The 16,958-nt window shown below is 35.2% G+C and overlaps 1 protein-coding gene across 4 annotated transcripts; it reads left to right on the top strand.

The window, feature by feature from the left end:
- Positions 1 to 8,609: 8,609 nt before the first annotated feature.
- LOC120086048 (WD repeat-containing protein 26 homolog) lies at positions 8,610 to 14,400 on the top strand. Of its 4 annotated transcripts, XM_039042468.1 has the most exons (6): positions 8,610 to 9,081; positions 9,609 to 9,840; positions 10,015 to 10,842; positions 11,272 to 11,373; positions 12,960 to 13,589; positions 14,027 to 14,400. In XM_039042468.1, the coding sequence occupies exons 3-6, from the start codon at positions 10,042 to 10,044 to the stop codon at positions 14,240 to 14,242; spliced, it is 1,749 nt and encodes a 582-aa protein (XP_038898396.1). In that variant the 5' UTR covers positions 8,610 to 9,081; positions 9,609 to 9,840; positions 10,015 to 10,041; the 3' UTR covers positions 14,243 to 14,400. The 4 variants fall into 4 exon arrangements, with proteins under 4 accessions (XP_038898396.1, XP_038898398.1, XP_038898397.1 ...); XM_039042470.1 differs by lacking the exon at positions 9,609 to 9,840 and having other exon boundaries at positions 8,610 to 9,101; XM_039042469.1 differs by lacking the exon at positions 9,609 to 9,840 and having other exon boundaries at positions 8,610 to 9,121.
- Positions 14,401 to 16,958: the final 2,558 nt, after the last annotated feature.

Genomic DNA, 16,958 nt, shown 5'->3' with positions numbered 1-16,958 from the left:
ATTAGTTTTATCCCCATATAGTACATTCTGAACAAAAAGTCAACTGACACCCTTACATATGCAAAAGGGCGAGTGGTCACTTACAACAAAAATACAAGGGAAGCAAACTAACTTAACTACTACAATATATGACATGAAAACATGATAAAAGAGGGTTGGATTGGGCATGCGGCCATGGGCAAGGCCCTGGACAAGCATGACCGTGACACTGGGCAACCCCATACGCGGAAGTGACGTAAACTGGCTTTATGCCCATTCCATAACTCCAAAGGTATTCTCTCAACACTCTTAGAAGGAACACAGTTGAGAATGTATATCGCAGTCTCTACTGCAAAACCCCAAAACTAGTTCGATAAGGAAGCATAACTCATCATCGAACAAACCATGTCTAACAAGGTTCTATTTCTCCTCTCTGCTACACCATTTTGTTGAGGTGTACCCGGTGCCGAGAGTTGTAAAACGATTCCATGTACTAATAAATAGTCCTGGAACTCAGAATCCAAAAACTCTCCACCTCGATCTGATCGAAATGTATTAATTTATCTATCTAAAGCATTCTCAACTTCAGCCTTAGATAATTTTAACTTTTCAAAAGATTTAGACTTTCGTTGCATCAAATAGACATACCTATATCTCGAGTAATCATTAGTAAAACTGATAAAGTACTCATAGCCTCATCGAGCTCGCACATTCATAGGACCATAAAGATCAGAATGTACTAATTCAAGAGGCTATTTGGCTCGATAATCTTTTTCAGTAAAAGTTCTTTTAGTCATCTTACCTTCAAGGCAAGATTCGCACACTGGTAAAGAATTTTCTTCTAACTCGCTTAGAAGGCCATTCTTCACTAATCTCTCAATCCTATTGAGATTGATGTGCCCTAATCGAAGGTGCCAAAATTGGGCATTTTCTTTTGGAGAAACTCATTGGCGTTTAGATTGAGTTATGATAGATTTAAACATCTCTATGTTATGGAGGGAACTTAAGGCTAACGGTCTTAGCACATACAAGTTATTTTCCAGTTTAGCCGTAAAAATTTCAGTACCATCTTTATGAATAAACACTTTATTCAATTTAAAAGAAAGAGTGTAATTGCATTGTAACAGACACTTTATAGAAATAAGATTCCTTTTTAGTTCAGGAACTACAAAGACATCTTTTAATACAAGAAACCTATTCTGTAAACTGGATGCCTCCCACTGCCACAGCTGAGACGACGTGCCCGGTGCCTACTCGCAACGTCATCTCACCAGCCTCCAACTGTCGCTAGGATCTAATCCCCTGAAAAGAATATACATGATTAGTGGCGCCCGAACAATTATCCAAGCAAAATCATCATTCTCCACTAAACAAGTTTCTAACACAAGTAAATCTTATTTACCTTTGTCTGCCTTCTTTTCCTTCAGAACCTCATGCTCGAGTTATCCAGATGGTTGTCCGAAAATTCACCGCAGGGACTCCATGATTTCACGTGCTGAGACCATGGACTCGTGTTTCTTGGCCAACATGTCACTAAGATTGGCAAAGATATAGGCTCGGGCCTTCTCGTTTACCCGTGTCCAACACTCATATGCCGTCCGAACATTTCGAGTAGTGTCCTGAGGTGGAATAGGAGGACAATCCTCCTTAAGGATAAACTTTAGATCCTCAAAGATAAGTATCATCGTGAGCATATATTTCCAACTTGAATAGTTTTGGCTATTCGGTTTTTTGGCACTAAGTAAACTGATAGTGGCTGTAGCCATTTAAAACTGTTGCTGAAAAAAACGAATAACCTTTTTATAAGACTTTGTAAAAACCACGTTTTTAACCAATTAATTTTAGCAAAATAGATTTCAAGTACCCTAAGTAATAAGACTTCTATTTTGCAATAATGCCTCAGCGAGGCAGGACACACGTCACCGGTGGGGTGATTAGATGTCCCTTCACTAGGATGAGACATTCTCAACCATTAGGCAGAACCAACTCTTGGAACTGAACCTAATAGCCACCATTTGTTCGGTTTAGAACTGTTAACCCTTAAAAATTCTACGTAAGTGTAACCCCTCGTTTTCAGCCCTAGAGTCCCACCCTAATATGCCCACCGTAGGAAAAAAGCAGATTAGGACAAGAGACTAAGTAACCTTATCCTCTTACATGAGATAAAATAAAGGCAAAACAACCATCCTATAGGGGGACACATCAGGGTGCCACAAGGCGATGCATAAAAACTTTATTCAATCTAACGAGAGAGACCATGGGATATGCTGTCACACTTCCCGCTCCAACTTACTATGAACATTCTCTCCACCCACCTTGATATTGACCTACCCAAACACCATCCTTTAGGGGGACACTCCCAGGGTGTCACAAGGCCGATGATAGATCTCACAGTGTGAACTATGAGGGAGAAACGAGAGAGGTGTAAATGAATCATCAAATGCCCCAAGTTTCTCCCACTGAATGTTCTACCTAGGGGTTTATTGACCTAGACAATCCGACTACTGATGATAATCTAAGTCATTTATTAAGATTGCTCAAAAACAACTTTTGTCTTTGAAATAAAACAAGTCTAAGTAGTCACATTAATCTCTTTAATGGACTAACCTTAACTTGCATGCATACATCAAATCTATCTAAATCACCCTTCCAGGCAGGTTCCCAGGTAGGGGTGTTCTGCTGTCGTTACCTTAAATACCTCAGCCTAGACAGAACCCGCTTTAGACAAAAGGTCTATTATAGATAGATTTGCTACATATTAATATTTTACTAATTATTGGAGTTCTAATTTCATTTTATAACCATTTATAAAATACACAACTAAAACACACATGCCATATAACGAAGTATTTATAACGCTTATAAATATTACGCTAAATAAATAACGCATACATAAATATAACCCTTATATTATATGATGCATGTGCATGTACTTACGTAAATTAAATCATGTTTCACTAAATCATAACATTTATAATAAATAGAATATGCATGACCAATGCATAACCTAAGGTGGGATTTATCTATATGTGGATACCATATGACACAAAAAAAACATGCATCACATGTATAAAACCATGGATTAATGAACCAAGATGAACCAAAACAAAACCGAAATGAGAAAACTATCTATTTAAATTATTCTGCTGAGCAAACCGATTCACAAGCGAACCGGGGCTTGAACCACTGGGCGAAGCTCCCATCATTTAGAAATGCCTCCAGGTAAACGATCGTGTAGCGCACACTAGGCGATAGCACAAAAGGTAAACGATCACACAGACAACAATAAGACCGCTAAACCTAATCGTCTAGATGATCGCTTACCATGCGAAAAGTAAACGATTTACCACACAATTACTCCACGATCGTATAGTCAGAAACTAAGCGATGAGGCTTGCTGAGCTATACGATCGTCTAGTGCACGCGTGTGTTAAACGACAGACAAACATCTGATACTCAACGATCTTCTACCTCATCTTTTACATCACGACCAACACTTGATCGTCTTCTTCCATGAAGAACAACAACCATTGCTCTGAACTTCATCACGAATGACTCAAGACTCAAACTAACTTTGAATTTACAGACTCGATAGTAATTAATTGTGCAAAAAAACATAGGGGCCTTTACAACTAGCTAGATATTTCAACAAACTGAGGTTACATCCCAGAAAACTCCATTAATCCACACATCCACAAACGAGTTAACAATAAAACAAAGAGTAGACATGCTGCACCCACTATAAATGTAAATGCAATTCTTTTGCAGTAATGAACTGGAATATCAGAAACCAAGTGCTCTGATACTAATTGAAGGAACTCTTATTTAAGAGTACCTACGAGCAGAAGTGGATATTTCCAATTCATTGTGACAGAATTACCACATATACATTCAAACATACTAAAATGCATTCATAATGCTAACGAGATCGAGAGATCATACCAGTTGAAGACTTCTTCTTCATAGCAAATCTAAAACCCAATTGTCTACCTCAAATAGTCTCCACAAGAACAGAAGAAAACGGAGATGACACCATCACTTAGAGCCCTCAGTATTCTTGAGTGAGAATCCAAAGGGTGGGCTTTGTTCGGATTTGGTAGAGGGAAGGAGGAAGAGAGATCGTATACAACGATCAAGAAAGTAGGAGATAAGCTCGTTTATCGTATAGACAAAATGCTTGATGGTTCAGGTGAAGTATACGATCGTGTAGAAAAAAGGTAAGCAATCGTCTAAATGATCGTGTAGGAAAAGGTAAGCGATCGTCTAAACGATCGTGTAAAAAAACTAAGCGATCGTCTATACGATTGTTTAGTAAATATCGGGCATTAAACGATCGCTTAGGAAAAGGTAAACGATTGTTTAGTAAATAGCGTGCGCGAGTATAATCGTTAAGCGATCGCTTAGCACTATCGTATAGGTAAGCGATCGTGCAGATACTATCGTATAGACACATATTTTCTAAGTGATGACACACTTTTTAACACAATGTCTGCGTATCTCATGCTTAACACACAGTGATCTATTTATGTGTCTCAAAGTGATCTTTCAACTCACTCATTCGTTATTAAAACAGAAGGGACGCCATCCCATTCCCTTTTAACCGTACAATGAATGTGATCACATCATATTCATAACTTATGAATTAATATCATATATTAATCATAGTATTTTTCCTCCACTAGTATAAATCATATTTATATCCAATTTCCTCCAAATTAATGTATCTCATACATAAAGTTAATTATATCATATATAATTAACTAGTTTAATTATATCATATATAATCGAACTCCCTCTTGTCAATTTGAACATTTCAAACTGACCCAAAAACTGACTCCCAACTTGTATCCAAGCTACCGAGGGGACCTTATGAACCTATGGCTCGAAGCTCTAATGGTACGTGAATAACTGACTAAACTCTTTAGTCACGATATCCACCATCCGTTAATTGCCAGACATTCCATTAAAGACCAACAGTTGAACTCTTCTTTCCATAGATATATTTCTATGTCCATTAGATATAACCAACCATTAGTACGATGACCCTTCACAGATGCTCGTAATTACAACAGACCAATTTACTATTTTACCCCTGTAGTTACATAATCCTTCTTAAGTACCACTGATCCATCTAATGAACAATACAATATAGTTCTACTATGTGTGAACACCTCTTGGGCCATGAAAAGGTGTGTGGCGCCACATCGTTCAAGCCCTAGGATTAGCCTTTAAGAGAGCAATCTATCTACTTACCCTGCTTCGGGGAAGGAGTGAACTACATCTTGTGAAGCTGAGTTCTCAGCTCCCAAATCAGACGAATCCCCAAAGTGGTAGGTTTGAGTCAGCGCTCTGGCCACTCACATCCATGCAAATCAAAGAACCGCCCTCAATGGCAGGAGTTCCCAACTCATTTAGGATTGAGGTCATGTTACCTATGGTCATCCTAGTGAAGTGAAGTCTCAGTCATGAACAAAGTTATATGACGAGACATTAAAACTTCGAGGTTAGGTCTTATACAAACTCTTTGTATAGGGCGCCCCTGCTTGCATGTCCGCTACACGAATGATCAGGATCAGACCATCTGTGATAAGTCACAACACTTGTAACAATTCTATAAAGTGGGTCGCGTCCGTAGTGTTACCAGGATAAGGTTTTCCTCCTATATCCATATACTACAGACTATTTGGTTGTCATTTAAGACATGATCCATTTGTATGTCAGCTTAAGTTACATAAAGACAACCAGGGATATTAAGTTTATTGGTTTGTGGTAAATAAAAAACATCTAAATGTGCAAAGTCAAGAAGTGAAGTAAATATCATATATATTATACATCACAAGTGTTCTTAACAAAGTTGTCTACAAACTATAGGATACGAGACTTTAGGGCACAAACCCTAACAATTTTAGTGAGACAAATTTTCCAAAATTAGGGGGAGGAATTAAGAAGTTGAAAAAAGAAATTACATAGAATGCATCGTTATTGTCTCATTTAGATCCCCGTACAGATCAATGTGAACTTGAAGTTTAGAAAATAATTCATTTGTAAAATATAGCAAATCAATTATCATATGCATTTATAGATGCAAAGAAAGTAACTAAATCATATATACCAGCTACAAATATTCCATAAAAAATTGATATCCCAACACAACAAGTTGTCACTAATGAGTCTGGAACACGCCAGAAGCGTAGTAGACTAGTGGGTTCCAAGGATGAAAATCCTCGAAAACGAAAAATAATTAATAGTAAAAAAAATTGGTTGAGGATGTAAACACCCATAAAGAAATTCTTGACATGACTAGTAAGGAAGGTGAAATACCTAAAGATAATAATGAGATTTCAATAAACTATGTCATGACAGGAAAAAGATGGAATCGAACTAATGTAATTATTGACAACATTTTTACGTATAATGTTGTTCTTGACATTACATCTGAAAATGAGGATCCTGAACCCAAAATTGTTGAAGAATGTCGATATAGAAAAGATTGGCTTCAGTGGAAAGAAGCAATCAGGGCAAAATTAAACCCACTTTCAAAACGATAGGTTTTTGGATCAATAGTCCGAACACCAGAATGTGTCAAACCTGTGGGGTACAAATGAGTATTTGTGAGAAAAAGAAATGAAAATAATGAGGTCACAAGATACAAAGCAAGACTAGTTGCACAAGGTTTTTCACAAAGACCTAGTATTGATTATGAGGAGACATGTTCTCTAGTGATGGATGCAATTACACTAAGATATTTAATTGGCCTGACTGTGTATGAAAGTCTGGATATGCATCTTATGGATGTAATCACAACATATTTATATGGATCTCTGAATAATGATATTTATATGAGAATCTCAGAAGGATTTAAGTTACCTGAAACATATACATCAAATTTCCAGGAATGGTATTCAAAAAGTTACAGAGATCACTATATGGATTGAAACAATCAGGACGAATGTGGTACAATCACCTGCATGGATATTTATCAAAACAATGATATCAAAATAATCTAATATGTCCGTGTGTTTTTATAAAGAAATCACAATCAGGATTTGCTATTATAACTGTATATATTGATGACTTGAATATAATTGGAACTTCTGAAGAGCTTTCAAAGACAATATAATATCTTAAGAAAGAATTTGAGATGAAAGATTTCGGAAAAACAAAATTTTGTCTTCGTTTGCAAATTGAGTATTTAACAGATGGAATATTTATTCATCGGTCAACTTATACAGGAAAATTTTGAAAAGATTTTATATGGACAAAACACATCCATTAAATATTTCAATGGAAGTTCGTTCATTGGATATAAAGAAAGATATATTTCGACCTCGAGAAGATAATGAAGAACTTCTTGGTCCTGAAGTACCATATCTTAATATAGATGGTGCACTTATGTATCTTGCTAATAATACAAGACTAGATATTGCATTTTCAGTAAATTTATTAGCTAGATATAACTTTTCTCCTACAAAAAGACATTGAAACGAAATTAAGTATATACTCCGTTATCTCCGAGGAACAATCCATATAAGTTTGTTTTATTCAAATAAATCAAATTTTGATCTAGTTGGTTATGCAGATTCTGGATATTTATCTGATCCACACAAAGCTAGATCTCGAACAGGTTATCTGTTCACATGTGGAGAAACTGCTATATCACGACGATCAGTGAAACATACCATAACCACCACTTCTTCAAATCATGCTGAAATTCTTGCAATTCACGAGGCTAGTCGAGAATGTGTATGGCTAAGATCAATGACTCAGCACATTCGTGAAATATGTGGCTTGTCTTCTAATAAAACCCCTCCAACAATATTATACAAAGACAACATAGCTTGCATAGCCCAAATCAAAGGAGGATATATATTAAAGAAGATAAAACAAAACATATTTCACCCAAACTTATCTACACTCATGATCTTGAAGAAAATGGTGACATCATTGTACAACAAATTTGTTCGAAGGATAACCTGACAGACTTATTTACAAAGACATTACTAACCACAACTTTTAGAAAATTTGTGCACGACATTAGAATGCGGCGACTTAGAGATTTTAAGTGATATTTTCACAAGGGGAGTAAATATATTGTATTTTTTTAGAAGTATATATTATATGAAATATGTACTCTTTTTCCTTCACTAGGACTTTTTCCCATTGAGTTTTTCTTAGTAAGGTTTTAACGAGGCATATTTCATATATATAATGGGCATCTAAGAGGGAGTATTATAAATATTATACAATATAGATGCCCGTCCCAAAAAGGACCATCTGTCCCTAAACACGTTACTCCATTTGTCATAAAATTATACACGGTTAGTGTCCTAATAGCCACATCCTACATGCCAATTCTCCTATAAATAATGGTCATTTATGTATTTTATAGGATGGTGAAGATTGGTGAGAAATCTAAACTTTTGGGAAAAATAGAGAAAATTTTATGATTTTCATATTTTCTTTATTTCTTTAAGTTGTTTATTTTTTTATATTATTTTACTATTTATTATATTATATTATATTTTTCATATCCGTATTCTCGTTGTTCTCCTTAATTTTACAACACAAACGGATCATCGTCTCAACCATTATTAATGGAAATGTGAGAGAGACAACAACACCGGCCAATGCGAATCTAAAACTACAAACAAACAGTTGCCAGTTTTCGTTTCGGCCATTTATGTGAAGGCCCAAACCAAGAATGAAGCAGGCCTCCCATGGCGGCCATGTTTCAAATTCTCTCTTGTTTTCAACTCTCTCTCGCTCTACACCAAAACCTTTTGATGGGGTTTCCTCTAACCAAGCTCAAAATCCACCGAGCTCCTCTTTCAAGTTCCAACCCACAAAAATGCTACCGACTCTTCTTCCTTTTTCCTTCCTCATTTCATTCCATAACCCAATTCATCAATTCCAATAAATATTTTATCATTTTTCACCCCCTTCACACTCCATCTTCTTCTTAACTCTTCTTTTTTTATCTTCTTCCATTATTGCTCTCTCCTCTTCCTCTTCCTCTTCAAAATTTCCTCTCTTAATCTTCCTTTTCTTATTATTTCTTTTGTGGGGTTGCTTTATCTTTCAGAATCTTGCCTTCGATCATCGGTTAGTTGACACTTTCCCTGGTTGGTTGTCTAATTCTTAGGCAAGGATTTCCGCCCCATTGTTGTTTCTTTTATTGATTTGGAAGGGTGCTCCAATTCCTTCTTGTTGTTGTTGTTGTTGTTGTTGTTGTTGTTTGGATCTTTGATTTGTTGGGATTGGTTGAGTCACTGATGATTGCACTGCCAACTGGAAATGCAGGAAATCTATTTGATGAACTTCAAATAATGTTTGTTTTTAAGTCAAAGTGATGGTAGCTTTGGGCATTTTGCCGCATGCTTGAATAAGATAGTGTTATCATATGAGTCTCTTGTGTTTTGTAGTTTTGTTTGTAGAAATGGATTGCTTGTATTGTTTGATCAAGTGTATTGGAGCAGTTCAAGATCTTTGTAGCTTATTTGAAGTGAAGTTCTTAAGGGAAAATGATGAAGATGAAATGAAAGTTGAACTCTTTTTTTTAAGTGTGGATCCTTATAATTATTGTTTGTGGACATGGTAACTTTAGTTTCTTTGAAATCATTGCATTGCAGTTGCAGGAAGTATTGCAGTTCAGTGAAAAAGGCTTGATGCAGCTGTATTATTCAGTTCAGTGGGCCAATAACCATTTTAAAAGAACAATGGTTTATGCTGGTTTGATAGGACTTGATCTTTTGGACAATTATAGCAAATACATCTGAAAACCAATAATTTGAAATCTGATGATAGCATACTTGGAGATTGACGTTCTTCTCTCTCTTTAGTTTGAGGAGGGTGTTTGTTTGTGTATGTTCATGTTCATACGCTCTCTGTTATTTCGGTTTTTTTCTTTATTATGGAAAACATGCTTTGTTTAAAACTTGTGAATCTTGTAGGAGTTTGCTCTTTTAGAATTGTTTAGTTAACTTGTTTGTTTGAAACTAAAATGGAAATTGATTTGAAATTTGTGCAATTTTATAGATATATATGGACTGAGCTAAACCTTTCATGGGAGGTGTGGAGGATGAAGAACCAGCCTTGAAACGCATGAAAGTAGCCTCTACAGAGTTAAGGGGTCTTTCCAACGGTTCGTCCATTGTAGAGCGTGTAGGGGGTTCTTCTAGGAACTTGATGGCTAGACCCCTACCGTCTGAAGGAGACAAGGGCAAGGTTATTGGTTCGAGAGGAGTTATTAGAAAAGATGAGTTTGTGAGAATAATTGCTAATGCATTGTATTCTCTTGGTTACAAGAAGAGCAGTGCTTGTCTCGAGGAAGAGTCCAGAATACCCTTGCATTCTTCTGCTGTAAATATATTTATGCAGCACATTCTTGATGGAAATTGGGATGAAAGCATTAATACCTTACATAAAATTGGTCTATCAGATGAAAGTATGGTTAACTCTGCCTCCTTTTTGATACTAGAGCAGAAATATTTGGAGCTTTTGCAAGTTGATAAGGTCATGGAAGCTTTGAAGACATTGAGAACTGAGATTGCTCCCCTTTCTATTAATAACAATAGAATACACGAACTTTCATCCTTTATCATGTCTCCTTCACCGAGTGGTTTAATTGGTTCACCCCGTGAAGAGCATTCGAGTGCTAAGTCTCGGACAAAATTGCTGGAGGAATTGCAGAAGCTTCTTCCACCGGCAATTATGATACCTGAAAATAGGTTGGAACAATTAGTCGAACAGGCTCTTTTGTTGCAACGAGACACTTGTCTCTATCACAACGCTTCAGATCAAGAAATGTCATTGTATTCGGATCATACTTGTGGCAAAAATAAGATACCTTCTCAAACTTTTCAGGTGAGTTTTTACTTCAAGCAAAAATGTTGAGTAGAGCTTGTACTCCAGTAAACTCTAGATTAGTAATTTTGAAGTTTCCATTTCTTGTAAGATTGTTACTTTTGAGGTCTTCAGTTGTAAGTTTCTCATTCCTTTTATAATCTATTTGAGGAATCACTACTTCGTAGCAGTCCGTATGCATCATAACTGTTAAGATCTTTTTTGTTTTGTTTTGTTTTTTCCCCATCTTATCAGAAGCCATGAGTTTCAACTTAAGAAGAGAAATAAGTTGTGACACGGGAAGCCTATGTTGAATTTGATATTTAAATAATTATTTACTTCAGAAGTACAATTCTTTAACAAATTGAATTCTATCATATCATGATACTCAAAATGTATTATAATCTGTTTGGCTGAATCTAGTTTTTACATTTTTTTTTTCTCGTGCAGGTATTACAAGCACATAGTGATGAAATTTGGTTTTTGCAATTTTCTCATAACGGGAAGTACTTAGCTTCATCATCTAGTGATCTAGCTGCAATCATATGGGAGGTATGATCACAATCACTAACACTCTATCTATATTCTGGTCTAAGTGATCTATGTCCATTTGGAATGTTGTAATTACTATTTATGTGGTCTGATGGTCTTACCTCTTAAGCAAAAGCTTGTATGGTTTTACCTGCAGACATCTTTAAGATCCTACCATCCCAATTGAGAAATATTTACACAAATGATTATTATTATTATTATTATTATTGTCGAACATCTGTGAGTTTTTGGGTCAACTAATGCATCCCTTAGCTAATTTAAGGTGACAACAGGTTGACCCTACTATATTTGATTACTAAAAAATTTGTAGGATTTTAATATCTCAAATAGGTGGCCAACATAGGAGTTGAACTAATTTCCTTGGGGTAGTTAATTTTTTTCTCTTGCTTCAGTGACCACTCGGTCCATGGTGATTAGAAGAATGAAAATTAAAAACAAAGGGCTAATGTAGAAGAGTACAATTTCCTTCATTAATACATTAATGAAGGCTACAGGAAGAAGGCATCCTTTCATCGAAGTCAATGGTTCTATGACCATTTCTTGATTAGGTGTTTCAACAAACCTCAATCCCTTTTCTTTAGAACTACTCACATTGAGCATAGGTTTCAAAAAAGAATTATGTAGATCAAGCTTATGAGGTTTGGTAAAATTTACTCGCTTCTTGAAAAGCTAGTTTCCAGAACCAATTTTACTTGAGAGTTATATAAGTGTTCTGATTGGGTTTACATCTCCACATCAATAGCCCTTCTAATTATTGAATCATCTGCATGGCTTGCAACTAAGACATAAGTCATTAACGTCAGCAATAATCTATTTCCAGTATCTTCGATGCTTCAGTTCTATCTACTATGCCATTATTTGCCATTGGCCGGTGTGTGGCTTAAAGTTATGCAGTGGTTTTGTTGTGGTCTCTGGACTTTCCTTTTGGTGTTGAGCCAATTTGGAACTAACTTTTGGATTAGTTTCTTGTATTTGAGTTATGTAGTCTTTGAAGCCTAGATCTAATTATTCATATGATTATGGCATAGGGCAGTTCAAGTTTAGTTTGTGAATTGTGTATATCTAATTTTTGTGGAGACTCAATTGACAGGGATGCAAAAGGTCTTGATCAATATAATAGCTTATTTTTTCAAATATTGTTCAACTACATAGACAATACATATTTTTGGAGTGAACTAAAAACATCTAATTAAAGTAGTAACTTGGTCGATATTTTAAGAGAAAATTGCATAGAAAAAGATATGATTTACCGACTCATTGGCTTTGCAACAAAGAAAATACCAGTTTGGAGAGACTAGAGAGAGATCCAAAAGAGCTTTATTTTCTGCTACTAATAGTAAACATTTAATTCTTCCAAACCTAAGCATCATTTCAATTCCATATCTATCTTTTAAAGAAGAGGCTTTTCTGTTTTTCCTTTCTATCTCTTTCATCTTGCTTTTGATATATCAATCACGAGGTGGTTTAACCATGCGGCTCAGGCCAGTATCCCATGCGTTCAAGTGTCAACAACTACCCTTTGGATCATTGCCACATTTGTTATCTGCTGTGTCTATCTAATTTGTGTGCATACCTGGCTTCTGTAGGTAAACTCCAGTGGTAAGGTCTCTCTAAAGCATAAACTATCTGGTCACCAGAAACCCATCTCCTTGGTTTCATGGAGTCCTGACGATAGTCAGCTGTTAACCTGTGGGGTGGAGGAGGCCATTAGGCGGTGGGATGTTTCTTCCGGCAAGTGCCTCCATGTTTATGAAAAGGCTGGCTTTGGGTTGGTTTCTTGTGGATGGTTTCCTGATGGGAAGTCTATTCTTGCTGGGATTAATGACAAGAGTATCTGCATGTGGGATTTAGATGGCAAAGAGTTGGATTCTTGGAAAGGGCAACGAATTTTGAAGATATCGGATTTAGAAATAACAGATGATGGGAAGAAAATTATTACCATATGCAGAGAAACTGCTATTTTGCTTCTTGATAGGGAGGCAAAAATTGATAGATGGATCGAAGAAGATCAAGTAATAACTTCTTTTCGGTTGTCCAAAGATAATAAATTCTTGCTGGTTAATCTTCTGAATCAAGAAATCCATCTATGGAGTTTAGTAGGTGAACCTAATCTTGTATCAAAGTATAAAGGTCATAAGCACACCCGATTTGTTATTCGGTCCTGTTTTGGAGGACTTGAGGAATCTTTTATTGCAAGTGGTAGTGAGGATTCACAGGTATGCAAATCTTTTTGACCTTTTAACATTTGAGAACTTCCTTTCTATATTTAGCCTAGATTTTTCTTTTTGTTATCTACAATGTTATATCTGGATGTGAGTATGCCAGCAGCATGTCAATGTCGGGCACTGACACCTCGGCCATGTGGAAGCATGAATGCTTTATGTTAATGGCAACATTCTCTGTCAATTATAAAGGATTTATTTTGGTTGTAAAAGAAATTTCTTTGAGATGTATCTCTGGGTAGCTGCCTTACAAGGGAGAAGTCTGCATTTGTGTTTGAATAGAGCGATGCTAGTTGAACAAAGGAGGATTTCGGTGATGTAGTTAAATTGAAAACACTAATCTCCTTCAGAATCTCGAGTTTCTTTCTTCTATAAACTCTATATATACCCTTTTGTATGTCTAATTGATGGTTCTTTCTTGCTGTCTGCAGGTATATATATGGCACAGAGGATCCGGGGCGCTTATAGAAGCATTGCCTGGTCACTCTGGTTCAGTTAATTGCGTGAGCTGGAATCCTACAAACCCGCACATGCTGGCATCAGCCAGTGATGACCATACAATTAGAATATGGGGCTTAAAGGGACTAAATGTAAAACGGAAGAATGCGTACAGAAACGGTGTGCACTATTGCAATGGTGGAACTTAACGAGAAGACTTACTGCTGTCCCCGGTTATTATTCTTTTCTTCCCTCTCTGACAGTTGCCCCTGTAAATACTTACTACAGTCACTCTTCTAAGTTAAGATTCATGTTAAATCTGAATTAAGAAGTTTATTTCTGAAATGAATAAGTTATTTCAATGGTACTTGCTTCGCTTTATTTTGTCTATTTCATGCATCACAGATCTTAGGTGGCTTAGGCATCTAGAATACTATTTATTTTGTTTCATGGGATTGCTTGTTGAGTTCGGGATGGGTTACCGAGCAATAATTCAATGCTTTGGCTGCTATGATCTGTATTCTTGTGTGAAACTTGATTGAGATCATTTGGTATTATCAAACATATTATCTATTGCTAGCTTGGTTTTTTCTTATCTGTTTCTCTGCCGCTAAATGGGATCTTAAAGAACTGTTTCTTTGCTCTTTAATGAATTACTTTGAAACAGTTTACTGTTTCTTATCTTCTTTTAGGTGTTGTTATATAATTTTTCATTCCTACCACTCCTTGGATTGCTCCACTTCCCTCCAAACCTCCCTTGAATTTTAACCTGGGGCTGGATGACAAGTAGGTCGACTTTTGATTTTAATCGGGGTAACAGATGTTGCACCCCGTATTATTGCTTGTCATCCAAGGCCGTTGAGAGAGGGAGAGAGAGAGGGAGGGAGAGAGAGAATTCGTTAAGTCTTCCACATGGAGGCTTAATCCAAGATGTTAAAGGGTATGGTCATATATTCCAAATCTTTAGGCTGAAGTCACCTCTTGAGAGGCAGTTGGATTTGGAATTATATAAGTTTGCTGTTATAATGTCATAGAATCCTGTTTTGTCTTGCATTACAAAAATAATGAATTATAATTATCATCTAGAATAGTTGACTTCATTGTTTGGCTTCTTCTAATTGCATGTGCTTGAGTTTTAAGCCTACTTTTGAGTGATGCGCTGTCCAAATTCATTTCATATTCATAAAAGTTGAGTCTTGTTAGTTACACCATGAAGAAACAGTTGTATGTTCCATCTCTTCTTCTAAGGTATATTCAATGTCTTAAAGTCATTGATTTAGATATACACATTGAAAGCTCAATCAAAGCATACAACATATGTGAATGTACCTAAACGTGATAGAAACGGCGTGTTCTCGTCGTTGATTATAATTTGCTATGAATTTAGTCGAATAGAGAACTTCGATGGTAACTATTTGTCGGTGTTGATGTCGTGGGGCCTTATAAATTAAATGGGGACGATATCGAAATACAGACTTTTTGAGATGTAAATAAGTGTTAAAAAAAGCCTTGAAAAATGAATTGGGTTTATTACGTAAAGGAGCTGGCTGCACTTCCAATATATTTTCTTGTAATTTTGTAAGGCAATTCCATTTTGTGGCTGTAGTGAGTTGGTATTTTTCACCTTCATTTTCATCAGCAATTTCAGTCAACACAGACAAAGAATAGTACTGTTGCTGTTTGCTGTTGCCACTGCATTTAAGGTCAAATACTCCCTCTCCCATTTATTATTTCTTTTGGGTTAAATTACGTTTTATAGTTTGAGAAAGTTATAATTTGATTCTTATAATTTTAAGAAAGTTAGAATATAGGCTCTAAGTTTGGATAAAATCTCACAAATAGTCCATAAGTTTGATAAAATTTTCATTTATAGATCTTACCATAAGAGATATTAAAGAGAATTTTATCAAACCAGAGGGAATAATCTCTACGTTTGGTAAAATTTCATTTATAGTTCCCACCATAGAGACTATTAACGAGAATTTTATCAAACTAGGGAGACTAAAATTTAACCGTAAATTATAAGAATTATATTCTAACTTTCTCTAAACTAATAAAGATTAAATTTGTGATTTAATCTATATATATATATATATATATATATATATATATATATAGATATATGTAGATATATATAATACAAAACCAATCCTCCCAAACAAAATAATTATAATTATAATTATAATTATCTACATACATGTATATATGTATTTAAAAAGTAGAATATTCAACATACCTGAGGTTGTTTAGGAGATCAATGGTTATTGATGGATTTGGAGAAACAATAATATTGACATTTGATGTTGGAATCAAAATCTTCATTCACTTTATTGATATCAAGTCGGAGTCTAAAAAACAAGATGCAATATAAACTTTTACATAGATTGCATCAACACGAGAAGCTTTTGGATGGAAAGGTGAGTAAAGAAAGTAAAGTAATGTTATAAGTTTTTATTTTTTATTTTTTATTTTATTTTTTATTTTTTTATTTTTTATTTTTTATTTTATTTTTTATTTTTTTTAGATATCGAGGGACTATTTAGTAATATGAGTTCATATTAGTTGACTTACTCATTTTGACAAGTAATATATTAAGTTATTAAACTACAAATATATATCATTATCAATATTTTAAAATTATACACAAATACGTAAAATTTTTCAATCAAGTCTTTATATTAGTGTTTTGGATAAACAGAATAAAAAAGAAGGAAAAAAAAAAGCAATGATACCTAATTCTTTGCTTTCTTTTCCTTAAAAAAGAATATATAAATATATATTTTTTAATTTTCACGTTATAATTTTTTATTGGACAACTGATTGATTTGGACACAACATCTACATTTTTCTCTTAAATTATCTTTATGCGTGTTGATACTTTTTAATGCACAGTATCAAATTTGCTTTACTATTCTCCCAAAAAAA

This window comes from Benincasa hispida, chromosome 9, assembly GCF_009727055.1.
Source record: "Benincasa hispida cultivar B227 chromosome 9, ASM972705v1, whole genome shotgun sequence".
Lineage (NCBI taxonomy): Eukaryota > Viridiplantae > Streptophyta > Magnoliopsida > Cucurbitales > Cucurbitaceae > Benincasa > Benincasa hispida.
This window is presented reverse-complemented; position numbering and strand designations above follow the sequence as displayed.